Source organism: Dothidotthia symphoricarpi, assembly GCF_010015815.1.
Source record: "Dothidotthia symphoricarpi CBS 119687 unplaced genomic scaffold P153scaffold_21, whole genome shotgun sequence".
Lineage (NCBI taxonomy): Eukaryota > Fungi > Ascomycota > Dothideomycetes > Pleosporales > Dothidotthiaceae > Dothidotthia > Dothidotthia symphoricarpi.
In genome coordinates, this window is record NW_022985028.1 from 704,844 (window position 1) to 726,902 (window position 22,059).

A 22,059-nucleotide genomic window follows, 5' to 3' on the forward strand; every position below is an offset into this window, starting at 1 on the left:
TAGCTTGTAGTTATTCCGAGGTCACACTACAAAGTGTCCCCCCCGGTCTGGAAGCGTAGCGCATTTGCCAAACTCGCGTAGGCATCCAATAGACAAGGTAAAGTGGATTCTGGTAGGAAATTGCTGGAGAGGTTGTGCACTTGATGCATTCTCAAATTGAACCTCAAGTTGGGTTCTGTGAGACTGGATGTGGCATGTAAGCAGGCTTTTGCTTGCCCGCTTCGTGTGAAAAAGACAACTCCTATGTAGGATGCTACAGTGTATTACAGTACGCGAGCGTTAGCAAACACGCCACTTCCGGACCGGTGACAATGTGCGGCGACGGATGATCACATCCCGCTGTAGGATATGCCGAAATATAGGGTCCTTCCGGAGTGGGTCGAAGGATGGCGGGATCCACATCCAGCCACTCCAACGTTCATTAAAACCATGTTAAAAAAACTCATCGAGGATATGCCTGCTTCGCGAAACCCGGAAGTAATGCGACGAACACCGCACAAAATCAGCAGAACAGCAAAAGTATCCAGTATTTGTTGCAAGACCGTAATCCTTTTCTTAGACTTTGCAGTCGCTGTAGCGGGGTGTTGTGCCCGTTTCTGTAGGTGTTGTGTTGAAGCTTGCTAAGACGACGAAGTTCATGCCGGGTTTCGCGGCACCGCCAAAGGCCTGTCGTGTGGCGAATATCCACTGACTCTCAAACGTATCGACGCTGGCCGTGCCGCCGCCACGTCGGAGGGGTCGTTCCGTCGTTGTATTTACTCGTACACCGCAACTTCAACGGCTATCATTACCCTTTCTATAAACTTCTTGAAGACGTGTGTAGCGAAGTCTGCGACCCTGAATCGACCGGAGGGAATACATGAACCCCGGATTTGCCATAACGAAATTCACTTGACGATTTTCAACGAACTATCAAGCTCATTTACGAACTACACAATCAAACCTTTTTACACCTCTACACTTATTCAACATGTCTCCTCCAAGGGTTTTTGATGGTAAACTTGCGATCATCACAGGTGCCTCACGAAGTATGTTTTCCACATGACTACTGCAGTTTTCTGCTTCGTCGGCACAACAAACTCACACCTTCCAGGCTTCGGCGCAGTTCTTGCTGAACACTTCGCCTCTCGCGGCGCCAACGTTGTGATCAACTACGCAACTGAAGCCTCGGATGAGCGTGCCCAAAAGCTTGCGAAATCATTTGAAGCCAAATACAACGTCAAGGCCGTAGCCGTGCGCGCGGATCTCAGCAACCCTGCTGCACCACAACAGCTTGTCGACGCCGCGAAGGGACACTTCGCAGACTCGAAGGGCCGTTTCCAAATCGACATTATTGTCAACAACGCGGCAACCGTAAACGCGCAACCAATTGATGCATTGGACGTTGATGCGTGGGATGCGACATTCAATTTAAACTGCAAGGCGCCCGTTCTGCTCATCAAGGCCGCATTTCCTTACCTTCCTTATGACCGTAGTGGCCGCATTGTGAATATCTCCTCCGCAACCACAACATGGGGGCTCATCTATCAGACGTCGTACGCCGGAACAAAGGGCGCGATGGAAGCCATAACACGCGTCTGGGCGCGCGAGCTTGCTGAGCGTTGTACAGTGAATGCCGTTGCGCCGGGGCCCATGGATACAGGCTTGTATGCTGGACTGCCAGACGAACCCAAGGAAGCGTTGAAGCCACTGAACAACCTGACTCCGCTGGCGAAAGCAAGAGAGAATGTTGACAGCAAAGAGACGATGCAACTGGCCAAGGAGATCGGTGGACGACCAGGGTACCTTGAGGAAGTTGCAGGGATCGTTGGTGTTTGTTGTTTGCCGGAAAGCGGATGGATGACGGGCAACTTGGTGGGTGCTAGTGGTGGTGGTGCGTTCGTACGATAGGACATGAAAGAATGGGAACAGGCGATGATGGCATGGCGTGCTTGACCCAAAATAGGGGTAGTGCTAACGTACGATAGCAAGTACTGCTAGACCCGCAATTGTCAAGCTAGTAGAGTACTTGCTTGCGACGTTGCAAAACTACTTAGCTATACATCAAAGTTTTGTATCAGTAGGCAGTCTTTATGTCGTTCTATCGTGCATTTGCAGAGCCAGCGAGAACGTTGTTGAGTGTCTGAGAATCGACTTGGAATTCACCCTTCTAATCGGCTAGCAAATCTACGCCAACATCCTTTAACGCGGTGACAGCCCACGCAGGAAAACTTTCACGATTCCAGTCGTAGAGCGTCCCAAAGAATCCTTTGATGAATTGTGGATATCTGTCTTCGAGGATAGCCTCCCTGGCAAGTCTCATCAAGTTCAGTTGATAGTGAACGTTGTGCATGGTCAGTAGATGAGCCCCTGCGGTCTCCTTTGCGGTGATGTGGTAGATATAGGCCCGAGTGATGCCCAGACCACCTTCCGGCGTGGGCCTGCAACATGTGCATTTGCAGCCTTCTTCAAGAGGGCGAAAGTCTTCGGAATACATGGCGTTGCGAATGTTAAGAACACCGCGAGAGGTAATGGCGTTGCCGAAACGCTGAGACAAATCAGTGGTCGTAGGAGATGGGAAGTGCATTGAGTACTTACAGCCGTCCGTGTTGGCCATACGCAGTCGAACATGTCGGCGCCAAGAGCAACCGAGACGACCAGATCTTCGGGATAGCCCTGTCATGATTAGCGAAAGTCTATGGCGTAGAAGTGTGTGCTAGCTTACGACTCCCATGACGTATCTCGGCTTCTTCTCTGGCAGCAGCCCTGTGCACGTGTCGACGACCTTGCAGTATGCAGTCTTCTCCTCGCCTCCAGACAGCCCTCCAATAGCGATACCCGGCGTATCCCTGGCGACCATTTCGGCGGTGCACTCTCTTCTCAGGTCCAGGTCGAGTCCTCCCTGTATGATGCAGAAAAGGTTTTGTCTTTCGGGGTACTTGTGGGCCTGGATGCAGCGATCGAGCCAGCGAACAGAGCGCTCCATGGCTTCCTTCATGCGCGCGTTGTCGGGAGAGGTGGTGGCAATCACGTCGTCAAGTTGCATGATGATGTCGGAGCCGATAGAGTTCTGGAGGGAGATGGAGTGCTCCGGGGTGAGGAGCCTGGTTGCGCATGTTAGCATCTGACTGCGCACAAGATGCTAGGCGAGCCGTACATTGGAGAGCCATCGTGAGGACTCAGGAACCGCACGCCCTCTTCGGTCACCCTGGCGAGCTTCAGTAGCGACACCATTTGGAAGCTGGCGTCGGCGTCAGCGGTGGCCCTTTCGCCCATCAAGTTGGAGCCATGACCCACCCACCACTATCTACGCCAGTCAGCATTGCTACCACGACTACAATCCAGCTGGGAAGGGCAGTCACCTGTGAGAATGTTATGTGGCCATGACTGCAGCTTGTGTGCACCACCTATCGCGTCTAGTGTCGCCTGTCCTGGCTTGAGGCCTCTCCCGCGTGTCAGAAACAGTCAAGGCAGTGGGGGCAGGACCCATCATACAGATGATACGTGTTGTTCAGACATAGTCGACAGCCTTGGTCCTCGAGTTGGTCTGGAGTGAGACCCTTCAGGGAACCCTGTGTCGCGACAGGCATGAAGATGGGAAGTGGTACCGGGCCATGGGGCAGATGGAGCGTTGCAGCGCGTGCTTTCGTGACCTGAACGTGTCAGTCGGGTTTCACAACACGCGTCACGAGTAGGCACATACTGAACACTTGCCCAGCAGCTCGAATGTGAGCGCTGAGGGCATTGAGACGGGTGCCATGCCGTGTTGTGTTGTACTGTACCGATGATGTAGATTCGCGAAATTCACCCAAGAACCCTGACGCTACCCCTCGCTTAGCGTGTACCCATTCGACAACTCTCCACATTCACTCCACTCTCCAATACACAACAACTAATTCACTCTAGATATTCTACTGCGTCTACCATGATGCTCTCAGTCCTAGGTATCAGTCATGGACAAAACCTAGTCATCGAATGAAGCTGCAGTATATCATTCTTTGTTCTGTTACATACATCGCGAGCCCTACTCTTGTCCGTTCACTTCAAAGCTGTCCTTTTGAAGTATCATCTGTGCTGGGTTAATTTCAAATTATCACATGTATTCCTTCGAATATACAAATCACTTGTTCTGCTGCTTTAATAAGATATGCGACCGGCGAACCATGAGTATCATCATCAGTGGCGTTTATCATGCCTGCAGGTGGCTGCCCCTCATGCATTTGGCTGCCTCTCAGCCTTCTCGCGCTTCTCACCTCTTACAAACCCTCTTACTTTCCTCTCGATTGTTTTGTTCGTCGACTTGCAGTGCTTGCATCTCGTCATGTCGAGTCAAATCTTCATCACTACTATCGTTGTGACTGAGTTGAACATTACAGGATTAGCTCCACTTTCTACTATCTTTACCCCACCAGCAGACTGTTCGACCAGATGGCTTCGTCCGAATGACCGCGACTCCACAGTATACAGTGGTGTAGCTCTAGGCTCCGACGTTAGTACTCATGCGACCTACTATCCCCAGTGCTACCCCTATAGGGCTTTGCCCACCTACAGTCCCGGCATATGTCCCGATGGCCAAACGATTGCCGCAATCGAGGAAACGCGCTTGGGTGTTTCTGGGTCTGGTGATGTTCGAAGACTTTGGAAGGCAGCATGTTGCAACAGGTACGCTTAGTCTCGAGATCAAACGTCGATCTGTATCAACCCATATCCGCTTACATCATGCGAGTGATAATACCATCAATGTCAGCTTTGACACTTGGAAGTGCACGAGCAAGTTCAAGACACCATTTACCGCCATCGTGGCTTTCACCACAACAGATGCCTCGGGGCGTGTCGCACATCTATTCGACATCACTACCACCCGACCTACAACGACTACCAGGACAAGCGGTGACTCCAACCAGCTCGTTGGAACAAGTGTAACCATGACGATTAAAAATACGGCTGTACTCTCGGCCGGTACAGCGCAAGCGACACCAATCTACGTGCTCTGGGAGCTAGACGATCTTTCCGCATTTCCCCCAGCCTACGCAACATCTCTGGCGTCTCAAATTGGCGTTTCATTCGGTGGTGTAGTGTCTATCACTTCATCTTCATCATCCGCCTCTTCTCTTACTTCCAGCTCCCTCTTCTTCCTCCGCATCCCCAGCGTCTACAAACCCACCATCAGACCCCGGCTTAAGCACTGGCGCGAAAGCGGGAATAGGCATAGGCGTCACGATTGGAGTCGTCCTACTCGGTATGGCCATCATTATCTGTCTACTTCGGAGAAGGAAGCAACGAAAGGGTCATACAAGTGTACCTGAGATGGAAGGGAATACCAATGCGGGGCACAAGAGCTTTCTTGGTGGCAAATGGAGGGCAGAAGCAGAGGCAACCCCGAAGCCAACGGAGATGGACTCTCGAAGTGTCAATGTTATACCTGGGCCTCCTGTCGAGATAGACGGGACACGTTGATTGCGGTGTAGAAAGGAACGAGAGCCTACCTGGCCTGGAACGTCGATACACGATATATGGGTTTTTTGACCGACGAAACATCAGTCCCCTGAAATGACGTGATGCTACCTCGTATGCTTTTATGATCCTCAGGGCCTGGCAATCGTTCGTCTTTTCGAAACATGGTTTATGAGCTTTCTCTCGAATATATTACCTCATCTATCATTACTCGAGCCAAGTTGATGGTCATAGGCAAACCGACAAGATAGTGTTGATGCTAAATGGTGATGTGCAGTGAGATCATAGTCTCGTCGCAACAAAGATGTGGTCAGGAGCTTTGATCGTAGAGTCGGAGGATTTAGCTGTAGTCGACGATTGGGCGTCGAACGTAAAACGACAATCAGAAGACGTAGCTACGTCGAAGTTTTGATGCTTTCATCATGTTCTGCAATCTGTATCTCACTTTGCAAGAGCCCTATAGTCCCAGCAGTTGCATGACATATTTTGATATATTAATAAAGGGCTTGAGTCGAGACAATTCTCATCAACGACGTTCTCTTCACTACGTTTCAAACCTCACGTGCACGTATAATACTGGGACAAAAGTCATATAGTGAACCAATGCTCATACGTGAATAAGTCGCTATCAAATGGTATCCCACCATCGCTTGTCAAACACAGTAAAAAGCAACCTCTAGATGATTTCTACGAAACACATAAAAATCACATGCGCCACGCTATGAAAAGCCTAGAAACCCAATCAGACTTGGAAATGGGATATAGAAAGAACAAGGAAAGTTAAAGGTCAGTAACAATTGAAATCGTGTCAACTACAGAGATCTCGAAAGAGAAATTGAGAAGAATGAGCGGAGAACGTAGCAAAAGGGTGAGTGCCCTGTTCAATCCCAACGCCGGACATATGAGAAATTTTTGGTATTCGCATTGCTTCCGGTCGTCAAGTCGCCGGGTAATAAAAATGATGATAATAATCATCGTGATCACTCAATTTCGTGAGATAGGTAGTCGGAAAGATCTGACCCTTTACTCGAATCGTCGCGTCTGTGGGGTGTTGGGGCAAGATGTCTTTGTGTATGCGTGAAAGCTCGCGAATAATTATAGGGGTCGATAGTCGAAGTAGTGTATTCATGGGACGACATGTTGTCGCCGTCAGAGGTTCTCGGTACCGCGTGGAGAAATTCTGGGATCGAAAAACCAGGAGGGCGGATCGTGGTGTTCGATACCTTCTCTTCCAGCGGCTTTTGCTGCATATCGTGACTAGATACGATGTTGTTCCGCTCTTCGCTCGTTGCTGGCGGCCATTTGAAAGTCGATGCTCGTATTGGCGATATTGGTGCCGAGATTGAAGTCTCCAGCGTTTTCCGTCTTTCACGCTCACCGAACATTGTGTCATCTTTCTTATTCCATAAACTTCCGTTCATCTTTTCCTCTTCCATTGAAACTCGCAAGTCTCTGATGCTCTGGTCAAGGCTAAGCCGGATTTGTTCGCTGTCAAAAGACGCCCTTCTCGTCTCGACAAATCCTGAATCTTGATGTAAGGGGGAGTGGAAGCCCTGTGGAGTTGAAAAGCCGCTCCTGGCTCGCGCTCTACGTTCCGGGCGATCGAAGATGGAAAAGCTAGTGCTGGTCTGTGACGGGGCGCATGACGAGGAGACAGATGAGTCGAGTGCAATCTCGTGCTCCAGATCGGCAAGAGTAGCTGGAAGAGGTACGTGAAATTCGTGATCGTAATCGTGTTTTGTTTCACGTAATAGATTGGCCTGAGTGGGAGATTGTGCCATTTGACGCACGCGATCGCTGAACGTTGTCTTACTCGCCCCACCTACAGGTGGATGCTGGTGTTGCGGTTCCAGCAGGCTGGGTTGCGTGTACTGAGGCGTGACTGGCTGGAGTTCAGTGACCATGGAAAGGTTCAGTGGCGTGTCTTCGGACGTTTTGATGCCCATGAACGAGGCTTCCATGTCGTCTGGTGGCGTTGTAATACAGACATCTTTTAAGTCCTGAGTCACAAAGTCGTGCACATCAAGTTCGGCTCCGCCTCTTTGAACAAGCTTGAAGTCGCCATCCACGTAGATTTGCTCCCATCTTGTCTCTCGACTGGCTGGAAGACTAGCAAGTTCGTTCTCCAGTTCGGAGTCGTCCAGAGACATAACGGATCGGTGCCCGGGGTATGGGGAGAAGTCGCTCCTTCCGGTTGTGCTGCCACCTCTCATTGCGTCTAATGACCGTCCGCGTGGGTTGTGATTGTTTGGTAGTATGTATGAGCCTGAAGATGCGGGATACTCTGTTGACGGCATATTGACGTTTTCGAAAGAAGACTTGGATCTTGAGTCTCGGCGGTGTTGCGAAATGTCGTCGAGGCCAACGGCGGTAGCGGGATCGATGTATTCTTTGTCGCTTCTGTGTGTCGAGACGCTATCCCTCAAACCTGCGGCCGATCTGGACTCTGTACCTCGGTTGTGATGTGGGAATCTGGCTAGAAGTGTTTTCGCGGATAGTCGCTCGCGGGGAACGTCGTTTAGGCATGCTCGGATGATGTCCTTAAAGTACTCGGGGATGTCTGTGTTGTGTCGCATGAGCGTCTTCACGAATGGCCGTTCCTGGCGCTCCGGTTCATCCTGCTGCTCCGCTAGAGCCCAAAGCACCATACCGAGCTGGTACAAATCTGACTTGACTCCAATGTATATCGAAATGCGTTGTCCACTCTCGATGAGTTTGGCCAGCTCGGGCGGCTCCCATCCAACCGGACATCCACGCCGATTGATGTCGATGATCTTGGCGTCGTCGTCGTGATTTATAACAATGTTGGAGAGGGTGAAATCACCCTGCACAAATCCAGCCTCGTGGATCTCCGAAAGACCCTGGACGATTTGACGGGCCCAACGTTCACGACGATGCCAAAGCAGCTGGTCGGAGTGTTTGTAGTCGTAGATCATGTCCACCAGGGCGCCCTGTTCGGCGTAGCTGATCAACAGGCCTTTGATCAGCTCGTTCTTTTCGTCTACAATGATGCCCTCGAACTTGATGACTGATTGGGAGTCCTGCAGGCTCAACAGCGCGTTGATCTCGTAGAGGAACTCGTCGACGGCGTCCGGGCCGGGAATCTCCTTCTTGATGAAGACTTTGTCGCCAACCGCGACCTTGTACACGAAGCCCGAGATGTGCGAGTCGAAGGAGATTTCATTCTCGCGGAAACACTTGTACTCGAGGTGTTGGATGGCGGATGTGGAGGGGTAGGGTATGATCTCGTTGACGTCTTCGGTGACGTGCACGTGCAGGCGGCCGTCGGTGGTCTGGAGCTTGAGGTTGGTGACGGTGTCGTAGAACTGTATGTCTAGGAGTGAATCGCGGATGGCTTCGTAGATTCTGGTGCTCTTGTCGCGTTGGTAGTGCAGCGACTTGAGATCCGACTCGAGCGACTCGGGCTCCAGCTCGCGGTAGTCGCAGGATACGGTGACTCTCCGCCACTTGGTGGGCTCCTCTGCGTAGGTGATGAAGAACTTTTCGCGGTCAGACAGGTCGCGGAAGTGCATGCTGAGGTTGAGGATCCACTTTGCTTCCAGCTCCTCCTGCAGTTGCGTGTCGTCGACTTGCGAGGCCGAGTGGTGCGAGTCGGGCTCCGAGTAGGCGTCGGCGTCGGCGATGTCGATGTCGAGGGGGTGGGGGTGGGGTTCACCGGCGGAGAGGTAGTCGACGCTATCGTCCGGGCCGTAGTCGACCTGGCGCGCGCCCGCGGGTATGTTGGAGTCGGGGCCGCCGCCAATCGTGTGCTGCTGGTCGCGATGGTGGTCGTGGTGGCGGTCGTGGTGGTCCCGAGCGTGATTGTCGTCATTGTCACTCTCATCTCGCACGTGCACCGGTGTCGGTGTCGGTGCCTGTGCCTGTGCCTGCGTCTGCTCCTGCTCCCGCTCCTGCTTCGGCGGCTGGTCGTTGGTGGTAAACAGACTGAGGACGTCGGGCGCCGACACGGACGGCAGCGACATGGGCGGCGGGGAGAGGCTGCGCTTGGCCACCATGGACGGCTTGTGGTCGTCGGCGGACGAGGGGCGGCGCTGCTCTGCTTCGGCGGGCACCTCGAGCAGGCGGTCCCTCTTCTCGCTCTGCATGCGCTTGAACGTCAGCGGGCGCGGCAGGCCGGGCACCACCTTGCGGCTGCCTCGCCTCGACAGCAGGCCGCCGCTGGAAAAGGGCCGCACGGGCTCCTTCTCCTTCTCCTTCTCCTTCTCCCTGGGCTCCTTCTCTTTGGGCGACTCACCCGCCTCGTGCTTGCCGTTCCCGTGCCCACTGCCATTCCACATGCCCGTCCCCTTGCCGTGCGCGGCCTTGACGTGTGGCGGGGCCGTGTCGTCGTCGCGCTTCAGCCACAGGCCAAACTTCTGCAGGCTCAGGCGGGTCCACATGCTGCGGTGCTCGTTGACCTCTGCCCGCGCGCGCTGCCGGCTCCGGTCGCGACTCGCCGCGCCGTGGTCGGCCAACGGCGCCTGGGACATGGCTGGCCTCGCAATCGTCGCACCCGCACCGCTGCGAGCGGCGCGATGTGTCGTCTCGCTCCTGGCAGCCCGGCCCTCTTATTCCTCCGGCCTCGCTCGACGGCGAACAAAAGCAACGGCGTGCTGCAGCGGCGGTGCTCGGTGATTGGGCTGGTGCTATCGCGTTGGCGCCGTCGTCATGCTGTGTCGTCGTCGTGTAACGGTGGCTTCGTTGCGTCGATGCATCTACTGGCTCATAGTCTGTGTGCCGCGTCGCTGCCCGTGTGCATGTTTTTTCCCGTTGCCTCTTTTCTCGCGTGAAAAACAGAGTCTGCACTTCAGAATCTCTGCGTGGCCAGAAAGTCGAATTCGCCCACTACACCCGTGATATCCCGCACAATTATTGACGCCCAAGCACCAATGCCCTGCGCGCGCCCTGCCGCCTAATGTGCCAATCAAGTCTCAACAGAATGCAGCGGGACAATTAGCAATGACGCGCAGTGATTCCACCGAGGCTCAACAGGCTGCACACCAGCAGGCTGATCAACGAGGGCGGGCGGACAGGCGACGAGGCGAGGGCGAATTCGCGGCGGCCGTTGTGAGATGTGATGCGAATAATCCCGGCGTCCAATCACGCGGCGGCACAGCCCTGCAATGCTCCCAACACCAACAAACGAGCAAGCGCAGGCAGCAAAAACCAAAAGGAGTCACACAGGCGGCTGGAGAAGGAGGGAGACGAGCAGAGACAATGCCAGCGGGAGAGACCAATTCCCCAAGTGCCGCACCAGGGTTGTCTTGCCCTCTGCAGAGCGGTCAACCGACACGCCTTACATTGGACAGACGTGCAGACGTGTGCAGCCATGCACCAAATCGTGAATCACAGAGACCTTTTGCCCTCCGCTGGCGCAGCATGAACAAGCGGTGTGTGTCGCACAAAAGCCCACGCATGGCAGGCCAACACCTGTTCAAGCTGACAGCATCGTCGGCGCCGACGTGCCCTTTGCAGCACAATCTCCATACATTCAACACGTCTCCAACCCCATTCCCAGCACTTTTGACGAGCCAGGACTTTGCCTCTGCGCCCCTCCATTGGGCCCGCATTCAGTAGACCCGGCGCACCCGCGAGCTAAACCCTTCTCCAACCGACAATCTGCACCTCGCGGTACGCAGGCGCATAGAGCCCCCGTTAGCTTCATCCCGTCGTACAGACAACGTTCCTGTCACGATAGCATGCACGGCCACCTGCCAAGGCCTGCGTGGCCGAGCGAGAGCAGACCCAAGTTTCATACACCCAAGTCGGTCGTGAGTTGACAGGGACGTCTTGAACTCGCTCTGTAGAACAGCCTGACCCCAATCCACCACCACCCTTCACAAGCCTCACTACACAGCGCTTCCCACACTCACATTGCCAATGTCATCTTGCGAACGAACAATCTGAACAATCTAATTTGCATCGTCAACAGAACCATCTTTACTTGCATGGACAACACCAGCCTCCTGCTCATCTGCAGCCGTCATTCGCTCCCTCGTGTTCGCATCATCATCCCTCCTCAGGCCATGGTATGCGTTGTCCTCGCCCCTGGCGTCGACACGTCAACCGCGTTCACGCTCGTCTCAGCGCGCCGTAGCGAGGTAAGCGCAGCGAATCACACCACGTTGGCAGAATTTATTATACATACACCACGTACAGAAATGCCACCATGCCACGTGCTCTAGAGTCGAGATCCATATTCCAACATCGTGACAGCCATGCACCAGCAATAGCTTGCAAATGCAAAAACGCCAGGAGATGCGCTGTATACACCAAAATACTATACACGTCTATATCGCTCAATCATCATCTTCACCAGACTCTTCCTCCTCTTCCTCTTTTCTCTTTTGCTCTTTCTTTTTGCGATCCCCCTTCTTGCTCTTGAGCTCCTTGTCCCATAGCTTGCTCGCACTGTCCTTGTCGAGGCCCGGGAACACTAGATCAAAGACTTCGTGGTACCACGCCACAGGCCGGCCTTCGATCCCTTCTTTGATGTTCTAGGCACAAGTTAGCGTTGCAAACTTCAATACTCATGTCCATCAACCTCACGTACCTCTGGTAGCTCTAGCCAATCACTCGTATTGTCGTGCGGGAAAATGACCATCTTTGCACCTGCTCTTCTCGCCGCTACTGTCTTCTCCCTCAGACCCCCGATCCTCAATACTTTGCCAGTGAGCGTCAATTCGCCCGTCATAGCCACACCTTCCTTGACCTCCGTGTTTAGTGCTAGACCCAGCAAACTCGACGCCATGGTGATACCCGCACTAGGCCCGTCCTTGGGTACTGCGCCCTCGGGGCAATGCAAATGTATCCTAGCATGCTCGAAGAACTTGTTCTTGGGGAATTCACGGGCAAGAACACTCTTGGCAAACGAGTAGGCAACGCCGGTTGACTCCTTCATCACGTCTCGCAATGAGCCGGTGCGCTCGAGACCGGGATGCGAAGAGCTTGTCAGCGCATTTTGAAGAATAGACTCGATGTAGAGGGCAGAGCCGCCCATCGACGTCCACGCCAGACCCATGGCAACACCAGGAGGTGTGACATCATATAATCTGTCAGAGGTGAAGATGGGTGGACCGACGTAGTCCTTGAGGTTGTCTTTGGTGATGGATACATGCACGTGGTCAGGTACCTTGAGTGCCACGCGGGGTTTCTCCGTCGTTTGCTTCTCAATGTCGCTAGGCGTCTCTTTCGTATCGCTATGATCCTGCTCGGATTCTTTCTGTGCAGCCTTACCCTCGCTGGTGAGCGCCTCCGACTCTGGTAAAGCATCTTCGCCAACTTCATTCACAATCTTCAGTGCCGACTTGCGGTACACCTTTTCGATTTGCTTCTTCAAGTTGCGAACGCCAGACTCTCGGCAGTACTTGTTGATCAACTCTACAATACCGTCTTTCTCGAGTACAACGTCGGCATCTTTGAGACCACTCATCTCTTTAGCCACTGGCGCTAGATATTTCTCTGCGATGGCAATCTTCTCATCCGCAACATAGCCAGACAACTCAATCACCTCCATGCGGTCGAGAAGTGGTTGAGGAATGGTGTCTGCCATGTTGGCTGTGCAAACAAACAGAACCTTTGACAAATCCACGGGCACGTCTAGATAGTGGTCGAGGAAACTGTTGTTCTGTTCTGGGTCCAGAAGTTCTAGCAATGCAGCTGCGGGGTCGCCGTGATTGCTGTTCCGCCCGATTTTATCAATCTCATCGATCAAAACAAGCGGGTTCTCTGTTTGGCACTTCTTTAGCGCCTGGATGATACGGCCAGGTAACGCGCCCACGTAGGTTCTTCGGTGTCCTTTGATTTCTGCCACGTCATACATACCACCGACGCTGAATCGATAGTACTGGCGGTTCAGGGCTCTGGCAATAGATTTACCAATCGAAGTTTTGCCCACACCAGGAGGGCCAACGAAGCACAGGATCTTGCCTTCGACCGTGCCCCGAAGCTTGCCAACGGCAATGAACTCCAAAATCCTGTCCTTGACGTCTTTAAGTCCATAGTGATCCTCATCCAAGACATCGCGGGCGTGTTTGATGCCGAAGTTCTCCGCGCTGCTCAAGCCCCAAGGTAATTGGGTCAGCCAGTCAAGGTAGTTCCGGGTTACATTGAACTCTGACCCACTGGGCTCAAGACCAGAGAGCTTACTCATTTCCTCCTCAAAGACCTTCCTCACAGGCTCAGGCATGGCGAGCTTATTGGCCTTTTCGTTGAACTTCTCGATCAGCTTATCCTTGCCATCAGATTCAATGCCAAGCTCGCGTTTGATGCCCTTCATCTGCTCCATAAGAATGAACTCGCGATGCTTCTTGGACACCCTTGCGTTGACGTCGTCAGAAACCTTCTTTTGCAGTTCGGCACTCATGAGCTCCTTCTTGAGTACTTCCAGGGATTTGCTCAGTCGCTTTTCAACATCCATCTCCTCGAGCGCTGACTGCAGCTCGTGGGATTCGGCTTGCGCAACTGCAGCTGCAAAATCGGCCAGCTTGACAGGGTCTTCGCTAACATTCATGTTTGTGTGCACGGAGAAGGTCGACACGTGGTCGCGAAACAGGGGATTCAGCAGCGCAACGCCCTTGAACGTGTTGACGATCTCGTTGACAAGCACTTGGATCGTCTTGTTGGACTTGACATCAAAAGGTTCTTCGACAAGATTTTCGACATCGGCGATGCTGACCTTGCGATCTCTGAGAATGGTCATAGCTTCGTGTTCTTGCGATGCTTTTGCTTCATCACTGCTCTCCTCGAAACTCGCCACAACGTCTCCCTTAGCCTGGTCCGTTGTCACCTCTTTCACCGCGGCCTCATCCGGAGTGTTCTCGGCCATTGATACTTCCTCTACTGTGGCCATCTGGGCCTTCTCTCCACTCGGCGTCTTGAGCCCCGTCATCTTGATTCGACGATGGGGATAGAGAACGCACGTCATGGCGAAATTGTCTTCCGAGCCGACTGGGAACGCGCTGGTGACCTGGCAGAAGGTACCCACGTCGTAGACCTCGCTAGGATCGTCGATGACATCCTTGTCGGCGGCATCGTCCTTGAACATAAAGGCACCGATGTACGGCTGGCCTCGCTTGACCATGTCGGCGATTGCCTGTCCGACCTCCCTGTCTCGTATGGTGATGGCCTTGTAGAAGCCTGGGAAGAGCGGCCGCCTGGCGAGGGGAATGGCCATGACCTGTGGATAGACATCTGGAATTGCAGGCTTGACGAGTGACCGTTCAGAACCCTTGCGCTTCTTGCCACCGCCATCCCCACCAGACCCTGATGAGCCATCTCCTCCTGCTGCACTGCCCCGCCCAGACGTGGATTTTGGGGGGACTGGCTCAGATGCCTTGACCTTGGCCTCCACGCCCTCAGCCCCTTCGTGCTCCTTGAGCTTCTTAGACTCGTCTGTCTCCCCCTCTTTCGCCTCTTCCAGCGGCTCAGGCGGCGGCGCCTTGGGGTCTCGTTCTTTCCGCCTGCTCAGTGATGTGGAGAAGCTGCGAGAGGCGAACAGTGCGGCGGGCGGCGACGGACAGCGGAGAGCATGTCGAGTTACGCGGGACGCAGTGCATTGCGCGGGGAGAAAGCGCGACGAGGCGCGGGATGTGGCGAGCCTCGCACTGGAACACGAAGCCTGGCGAAGGGCAACCCGCCATGGTAAGTTTTGTCCGTGCAGCATGCTGGGGGGTATATATGGCAGGCGCGACTGTCGCAGGCTGTGATGCTTGACTGTGTGGAAAGAGGATAGACACAGCTGGGATTGATGAGGGCGCCTGCACTGCCTCGACCGGGTAGTAGGAAGTGCGATTGGCAGCCAGACGTGTGCGTCGTGAGCGTGTATATGCGGTTGCTGTGGCGGGCGGATTGCTCAGCAGCCATCGAGTCTCGACATCATCGAGAGCCCCAAGCTCCACGGGAGAACCTCGGCATGCGAGCATTGCCTCCGATGTCTTCTCCGACCTTCCATCCCTCCGTCCTGAACCATTCCAAGTCTCCTACCGCCTGACAAAGCACAAAAACGTCTCAACGACAAGAAACAACAATGTGCTCCGAGTCCATGTCTGTGCGTCAGCAAGTGCTATCTCTACTTTGAAAAGCGTATCATGTACAAGCAAAACTGGGTGGAGCCGCACCCGCATCTATCAATGAATATCCCGACTAATCAAACCCTCGAGTATCAGTTGGACAGCAGGGACGTGCGACTTGAGCACGATAGTGTTCACACGAACGTACATTCACCACGTCGGATACCGAAGTCCAGAAAGGGCACGTCGTGCCGCGTTGCGTCGCGTGCTTGCACACACGATGCGTATGAACGTACACTATCGATGCACGGACTTACGAGGCTAACCACCTTTCAAGTCGATGTTGTGATTTCGGTTATGGCCGCCCCTGGAATGAGTCTACAGGTCCATCCGGTTTGGCTACATAACGTTATTCATCATTGCGTTGCCGCATTTGGAAAGCCACGACAAGTCTCTCTACACCTGGTAAGTCTCCACAGCGTTATCTTAAGGAATAACGCTTCATGATTTGCAAGCCACAAAATTCCTGCGATCTCCTACTCCTATCTCAACGCTAGCGTAAGTTTAAAGCTTCTGGATCAATAGCCGCATGCTTAAATTATGCGGCGGACGCATTTGCGAAAATCTCATGCCGTCGGCTTATTGGCTCAGATCTTAGACTGAGCTGCAAGAAGTTAGAGATGAGACTTAGCAGGCGCTAGCCGCGGATCAGGCCAGTTGAGGCTCTACGCAAGAGCCAGAGTTTAAGCCGGACGGATGTGTCCGGTTCATGAGACATCACGGCGTTGTCTTAGATCTCCTTTTCTGGTACAATTGGTTGGTTACGCACAACCGTCACTGGGTGTTGTATCCACTTGAACCTCCATCTTAGTGTGCCATGAGGTCATACTGTACATCAATCTTAATTTCTAGTCAATTTTCAGTAGACTTATATTTCCCATTGCCACGCTATCTTGTCCATTTGCGAGTTTTGTCTTCGATTCGAATCACTCTTGCTCGAGAACGTGATGATGTCAACAACGGTCTCCCTGAATCAAGCAAAAGGTATAAGACACTGACGTTCTCAGGCGTCTAGGTACTTTGTTAATTAATCCTTCAACAGAGCATACACACGCAGCAGAAAGCTCGTCTTCCAGCACTGCCGAGTACCATCGTCGACCTTCGGAATGCAACACAGAGATACCCAACAAGGATGGCAAGGAGGTCGAACTTCATAGCTGGAATGGACCAGACGATCCCGACAATCCGTACGGCTCAACAGTTACTTTTGTGATAATTGACTTATCCAGGACAGATTCAATTGGTCTCCTACCCACAAGTGGCTGATCACCATCACTGTCTGCATCATAACCCTCTTGACAGGGCTGCCAGCCGGCTCGTACGGTTCTGGAAATGATTACATGGCTGCTACGTTCAATGTTCAAAATGAGCCGTTTCCTAACCTTGCTTGGGCAACTTGTAGTTGGAACCTGGGAGCTGCGATATTTCCCCTTGTCTTCGTGCCGCTTACGGAATCCTCTGGTCGCATGCCCGGCTACTTTGTGCGTATAGCCTGCTACTACTTTCAACGACCCGCTGATACTGAGCAAGGTTGCCTATATCGTACTTGAGCTTTCCCTTTTCGGTTCAGCTTTTGCAGAGAACTTTGCAACCATAGTTGTGACACGAATCATTGGCGGCGGAGCATCTTCAGTCGCAGGCAACATAGCCGGAGGCAGCATTAGTGATATTTGGAAAGGGCACCAAGCGCGGAGTTTGCCTATGGCGCTTTATGGGTTTACAGGCGTAGCCGGGATCGCTCTTGGTCCGTTTATCGGCAGTGCTGTTGTTCAGATCCACAAGCCCAACAGTGGTTTGCAGGCGCCGTGGCGATGGTATGTTCCATTACTAGGAAGACTTCTCTTGCTAACGTGGTCTAGGATTTACTATGTCCAGATAATTTTCAATGCGGTGTTGATTCCCATATTCTACATCATTCTTAAGGAAACACGTGGGGATGTGATTCTCGAAAAACGCGCCAAGAAGCTTCGCAAGGAATCAAGCCGACAAATCTACGCAGAGTCCGAATTCGACAAGCCATCGATTGCAGAGCTACTGAAAACTTCGTTTATGAGACCTACAAAGATGCTGCTTACTGAACCCGTGGTTATGTGTTTCACCCTATGGATCAGTTTCGCTTGGGGAATTCTCTATATCTTCTTTTCTTCCGTGGTCCAAACGTTTGGCGATAGCTACGGCTGGAACGATATGCAGACTGGACTCGTACAGCTTGCTATTACCATAGGTGCTCTGATCGGTGCTCTATTCAATCCGCTGCAGGATTGGCTATATCTGCGCACAGCCTCCAAGAATACTGAAATGCCTGGCAAGCCGATCCCAGAAGCTCGACTGTACACTAGCATTCCCGGATCGCTACTCTTCACAGCCGGACTGTTTATGTATGGCTGGAGTTCAAGACCAGAAGTACACTGGATTGTACCTGCGAGTGGAATTTGTATTGCTGGTGTGGGTCTCTTCTCGATCTACATGGGGGTAGTCAACTACCTCACCGATGCTTACGAGAAATACGCTGGTTCCGCGCTCTCAGCGGCCTCGCTTGGCCGGAATGCCTTTGGCGCATTCCTGCCGTTTGCCTCGTATTCCATGTTCAACAATCTCGGCTACGGCTGGGCTGGTAGCTTGCTTGGTTTTATAGGGCTCGCACTTAGTGCGGTTCCTGTTGTGCTGTTAATCAAGGGTCGGCAAATTCGAGCAAGGAGTCCTTTTATGTTAGACTCTACCTTTGATCGTGCGGAGGCTAGGGAAAAGACTCAGGAACAGAGAGAGGTTTGAAGCTGCAAAATAGCGATATCTTGTTCTAACATTATAAGACTGTAATATCCCATGGTCCGCTGGAATAAACCCGCGGACTTGGCCAATAGATCGTGTGGGACAGGTCTAAAAAACATCAAAATCAAAGCTTTGCACTGAAAGAACCCGAACCTGGGACATAACACCAACTTGCTAACGGGTTCAAACTGGCTAATAGCGGGTCCAAGATTAGCGAATTTATTGCAGCGGACTAGGGGATGAGTACAGAAGTAATAATTCTTGTTTTTATTTGTGCTACACGTTTTTATCTTTGAATTTTGAATTATAAAATTTCTAGAAGAGCAGTACTAAAGCTACACTAATTATAACAGATTAATAATTAAAAAAGAAAAAGCAACAGAGTACGTATTAGTATTACCAAAGAATCTAATACAGAAGAAATCTATAACACTAAAATAATAAGCTAAACAAAGAGTAACTTAACTAAAATTTAAAAGATTATTTCTTAATACATTAGGTATTATAGTATCTAACTTCCTTACTAAATTTCAAGTATATTTTACTTATAGTATAGGAAAATAGTACTAAAGAAAGTAGACTTAAGTAGTATCCTTTCTAAACTACTGTTTTATAATTAATTAGATAGATAGTAACTTACTTAATTATAAAAAAAGAAGAAATATATTAAATTTACTATAAAAGATTATTTATACTATTATTTCTTATTTTATATTGCTTTAAAGAAATGTTAATTTTATTAGAAGTTATTATTAAATCTAATATCTTAACTATTCTAACTATATATAAGTTTTAATAAGCCTTTTAGATTAGCTCTCTACTAAAGTTTAAAATAAGTCTATAGATTAAACTAATTTTATAAGCCTAATTAAGTAATATATATTCTGTAAAAGGCTAGGCCTAGTAAAACCTTAGTAAGTAAAGCCTTAGAGCTTAGTAGGCCTAACTACTAATACCTAAACTACTACTTATTATTCTAAAATTCTACTTTATCTTTACATAATATTTTAGTAGATAAATATATTATAATAAGAATCTAATTTATTAACTTAGTATAAAAGCTAATACCTAGCCGCTTTTTATATAGTAAATATTAGTATAAGTATATAGTAATAGTAATAATAAGCTAATTTATATTTTATTTTTAAATAACTAGCTGCTTTATATACTAATATAAATATAAATTATAAGAGCTTAGGTAGTAATTAATTTTTAACTTAGCTCTTTATAATTAACTATAGTTAAGTTAAGGAAATTCTTTAATTAACTAGTAAAACTAAACTTATATTAATATAGCTAGAAAAAACGCGTAAGTAATAATAGTCTATATAAAAAGCTAATATTTAAATTTTTCTTATACCTTAAGAGTTTTATCTATCTATCTTATCTTTCTTTTTAACTAAAGTTATAGCCTAATTAATAATATAATCCTACTAGTATAGCCTAGAAGTTTCTCTACTATATCTTATAGTAAATTATTAAATAAAGAATTAATATAAGTATTAACTAATACTAGTATAGTAATTTAGATATTCCTAATAAGATCTCTAAAGACCTAGTTAAGTATTAAAAAAAAAAAAAATTTTTACTTAGTATAATAGTAGAACTCTTTATATAAAGATAAAAAACATTTTAGAATATTTTAAGCTTAATAAAAGACTTAAGGTCTAGCTATATAAAGTAAAACTCTAGCTTTTCTCTATAGAAGTTTATAGAAATAATAAAGCTTTCTTTAAGACCTAGCTTTTTTAACTATTTAAGATTACTACTAAGTACTATAATAATACTACTCTAACTAAATATAGAAGCTACTTTAAGTAAGCTTTTATAGATCCTAGATATAGTACCTAAGTAAAAAAGTATTAAAGTAGTAATCTAGAAAGTATAATACCTTATTATAGAAATTATAAATATAATAAAGAGTAAGCTAGAAGTAGTAGATATAGTAATAGTAATAGTAATAGTAATAGTAATAGGAAGTAAGAAGTTATAGCTAGGTTAAACCTTAGCTAAACAAAAACTAATAAACAATTAGAATACGTATTAAAATATATAATTATAAGATTACAATTTAATCTCTGTTTTATAGAAATCTAGAACTACTACTTATATACTAGTAATACATAGTATACTACTAGAATTACTATAAGTAAATAAAAACTAGTACTCTAGATTTTAATAAATTTTTCTAATTAATTTAAAAAGGTATCTAGAAGAAACTCCTAAAAATTAAGAAAGTAAAAATTACTTAAAATAGCTAGTATAGTACTTTACACTTATAGTATATTCTATATTAAGTCTTATTATCTTTATAGTAAGGGAAGATTTAATAGATCGAGTAGATTATGTTAAAATTAAAAAATAGTATTTAAATAATAAGATATTCCTATATAATCTTTAGATAAAAAATTAGACTTTTTTGTTTTAAAAATATATATAAAGTACTAATATTATAAAGATAGAGAAGGATTTCTTCTTTAGCTAATAATAATCTTAATAATATAAAAATAGGTAGGCTGTAGAGAGTTTAGGCTAGTGTTACAGCTTATTCTATCTTATTTAATAGAGCTAATTAGAAATAAAGCTAGTAATTCTTTCTAAGAATATAGCATTAATAATACTTATAGTAGTAATAGTAGTAAGAAGTAAGAAAACTAAAGTATAGAAATCTTTAGTTACTATAATAAGATTGCAAATATAATAAAACCTATTAAATACTATAGTAACTTTATAAGACTAATCTATAGTAGAAATACTATAAATTAAATCTAAGTATCTAGACACTATTTTAGATTTTTAGAAAAGTAAGATAAGTATATAATTATTTTAAAGTAAATAGGTTTACTATATATTAGCTTCTTTATATAAAGAATAATACCTTTAATCCTTTATAGAGCTACTTTAGCCTTATATATAAGTCTACTAATTTACGGAAAGTAGTTTCTAGCCTTACTATAGTTTAAAACCTAGAGTTAGGTAAATCTTAAGTAATACTTAGGTACTTTAATACACGTCTAGCTTAGTAGGATTACTATTTAGTAAAAAAGAAATAGTATCCTAATTCTTTCTATATTATTATCTTAATAAACTATTGTATTGTTTCTCTAAATTTAACGTAGAGCTAATATTTACCTACTTTCTAAAGTTACTCTAATAGATACCTAGAAAATATTAATTTCTAAGCTATACTTTAGGCTAAGTTCTGCTATTCTATATAAAATATAAAACTATTAATACGTATACCTATACTAAGCTTATTAACTTAAAGTTTAAGTTATCTAGTCTATAGATTATAGGTAGTATAGAAGTTATAGTTTTTAAAACTCTTTTAAGTATAATTATTTAGTAAGTTACTAATTATAACTTAGGTTCTAATTTTACTTTGTGCTAATTTAAGATAAATAAAACTCTTTTTTTTTAAGTTCTTAACGTAACTATAATAGCTAGCTTAAGAAAATTCTATAGTATAATAGAGAATTTCTTAGTTTAAACTCTAAATAGATACTTTAAGTTTAATAGATAATCTTTAAAATTACTAAGCTTAACTAATTATATAATTTACTTAATTACTTTTTTCTAAGCTATATATATAGAAGGATCTAAAGTAAAAATATTCTAAAACTTAAATATAACAGAACTACTTATATATTATAGATTACTATACTTTAGGTTATATAAGTAAAAGTATTATATTGCTAGTAATCTTCTATATATAAATCTTAAGGATTTATTTATTTTTGGTTTCTTGTAAAATCTATAGTAACTTATAGCTATATTAATTATAGCT

At 47.7% G+C, this 22,059-nt stretch overlaps 7 protein-coding genes across 7 annotated transcripts; 4 read left to right on the top strand and 3 right to left on the bottom strand.

Annotated features, from left to right (window-relative positions):
- Window positions 1–472: 472 nt before the first annotated feature.
- Window positions 473–2,109, top strand: P153DRAFT_370497 (short chain dehydrogenase). Its single transcript, XM_033669054.1, has 2 exons — window positions 473–1,028; window positions 1,094–2,109. The coding sequence occupies exons 1-2, from the start codon at window positions 971–973 to the stop codon at window positions 1,888–1,890; spliced, it is 855 nt and encodes a 284-aa protein (XP_033519570.1). The 5' UTR covers window positions 473–970; the 3' UTR covers window positions 1,891–2,109.
- Window positions 2,110–2,149: 40 nt separating this feature from the next.
- On the bottom strand, window positions 2,150–3,808 carry P153DRAFT_349548 (queuine tRNA-ribosyltransferase; the record flags this gene model as incomplete). The annotated part of the gene is made up of 8 exons (XM_033666251.1): window positions 3,683–3,808; window positions 3,475–3,632; window positions 3,342–3,424; window positions 3,277–3,286; window positions 3,137–3,220; window positions 2,705–3,083; window positions 2,578–2,655; window positions 2,150–2,527 (listed from the first exon to the last, which is right to left on the bottom strand). The coding sequence occupies exons 1-8, from the start codon at window positions 3,737–3,739 to the stop codon at window positions 2,150–2,152; spliced, it is 1,227 nt and encodes a 408-aa protein (XP_033519571.1). The 5' UTR covers window positions 3,740–3,808.
- Window positions 3,809–3,848: 40 nt separating this feature from the next.
- On the top strand, window positions 3,849–5,721 carry P153DRAFT_400660 (uncharacterized protein). The gene is made up of 2 exons (XM_033671844.1): window positions 3,849–4,641; window positions 4,706–5,721. Exons 1-2 carry the CDS (start codon window positions 4,127–4,129, stop codon window positions 5,283–5,285), a joined length of 1,095 nt encoding a protein of 364 aa, XP_033519572.1. The 5' UTR covers window positions 3,849–4,126; the 3' UTR covers window positions 5,286–5,721.
- Window positions 5,722–5,977: 256 nt separating this feature from the next.
- Window positions 5,978–9,539, bottom strand: P153DRAFT_349549 (uncharacterized protein; the record flags this gene model as incomplete). The annotated part of the gene is made up of 3 exons (XM_033666252.1): window positions 5,978–7,877; window positions 7,947–9,206; window positions 9,291–9,539. 3 exons carry the CDS (start codon window positions 9,537–9,539, stop codon window positions 6,414–6,416), a joined length of 2,973 nt encoding a protein of 990 aa, XP_033519573.1. The 3' UTR covers window positions 5,978–6,413.
- A 619-nt stretch (window positions 9,540–10,158) lies between these two features.
- On the top strand, window positions 10,159–11,342 carry P153DRAFT_122196 (uncharacterized protein). The gene has a single exon (XM_033661981.1). The coding sequence runs from the start codon at window positions 10,393–10,395 to the stop codon at window positions 11,008–11,010; it is 618 nt and encodes a 205-aa protein (XP_033519574.1). The 5' UTR covers window positions 10,159–10,392; the 3' UTR covers window positions 11,011–11,342.
- A 10-nt stretch (window positions 11,343–11,352) lies between these two features.
- On the bottom strand, window positions 11,353–15,276 carry P153DRAFT_426165 (ATP-dependent protease La). The gene is made up of 2 exons (XM_033672592.1): window positions 11,987–15,276; window positions 11,353–11,930 (listed from the first exon to the last, which is right to left on the bottom strand). The coding sequence occupies exons 1-2, from the start codon at window positions 15,095–15,097 to the stop codon at window positions 11,733–11,735; spliced, it is 3,309 nt and encodes a 1,102-aa protein (XP_033519575.1). The 5' UTR covers window positions 15,098–15,276; the 3' UTR covers window positions 11,353–11,732.
- Window positions 15,277–16,453: 1,177 nt separating this feature from the next.
- P153DRAFT_434844 (MFS multidrug transporter-like protein) lies at window positions 16,454–18,275 on the top strand (the record flags this gene model as incomplete). Its single annotated transcript, XM_033673110.1, has 5 exons — window positions 16,454–16,487; window positions 16,546–16,690; window positions 16,738–16,984; window positions 17,034–17,317; window positions 17,363–18,275. The coding sequence occupies 5 exons, from the start codon at window positions 16,454–16,456 to the stop codon at window positions 18,273–18,275; spliced, it is 1,623 nt and encodes a 540-aa protein (XP_033519576.1).
- Window positions 18,276–22,059: the final 3,784 nt, after the last annotated feature.

What these genes read in the sequence shown, in the direction of transcription:
- P153DRAFT_370497 (XM_033669054.1), top strand. Translation starts at nt 971, where the DNA reads ATGTCTCCTCCAAGGGTTTTTGATGGTAAACTTGCGATCATCACAGGT. An exon ending in CATCACAGGTGCCTCACGAA is followed by an intron (nt 1,029 to 1,093) that starts GTATGTTTTCCA and finishes CACACCTTCCAG; the next exon opens with GCTTCGGCGCAGTTCTTGCT.
- P153DRAFT_400660 (XM_033671844.1), top strand. Translation starts at nt 4,127, where the DNA reads ATGCGACCGGCGAACCATGAGTATCATCATCAGTGGCGTTTATCATGC. An exon ending in AAGGCAGCATGTTGCAACAG is followed by an intron (nt 4,642 to 4,705) that starts GTACGCTTAGTC and finishes ACATCATGCGAG; the next exon opens with TGATAATACCATCAATGTCA.
- P153DRAFT_122196 (XM_033661981.1), top strand. Translation starts at nt 10,393, where the DNA reads ATGACGCGCAGTGATTCCACCGAGGCTCAACAGGCTGCACACCAGCAG.
- P153DRAFT_426165 (XM_033672592.1), bottom strand. Translation starts at nt 15,097, where the DNA reads ATGCTGCACGGACAAAACTTACCATGGCGGGTTGCCCTTCGCCAGGCT. An exon ending in ATTGGCTAGAGCTACCAGAG is followed by an intron (nt 11,931 to 11,986) that starts GTACGTGAGGTT and finishes ACTTGTGCCTAG; the next exon opens with AACATCAAAGAAGGGATCGA.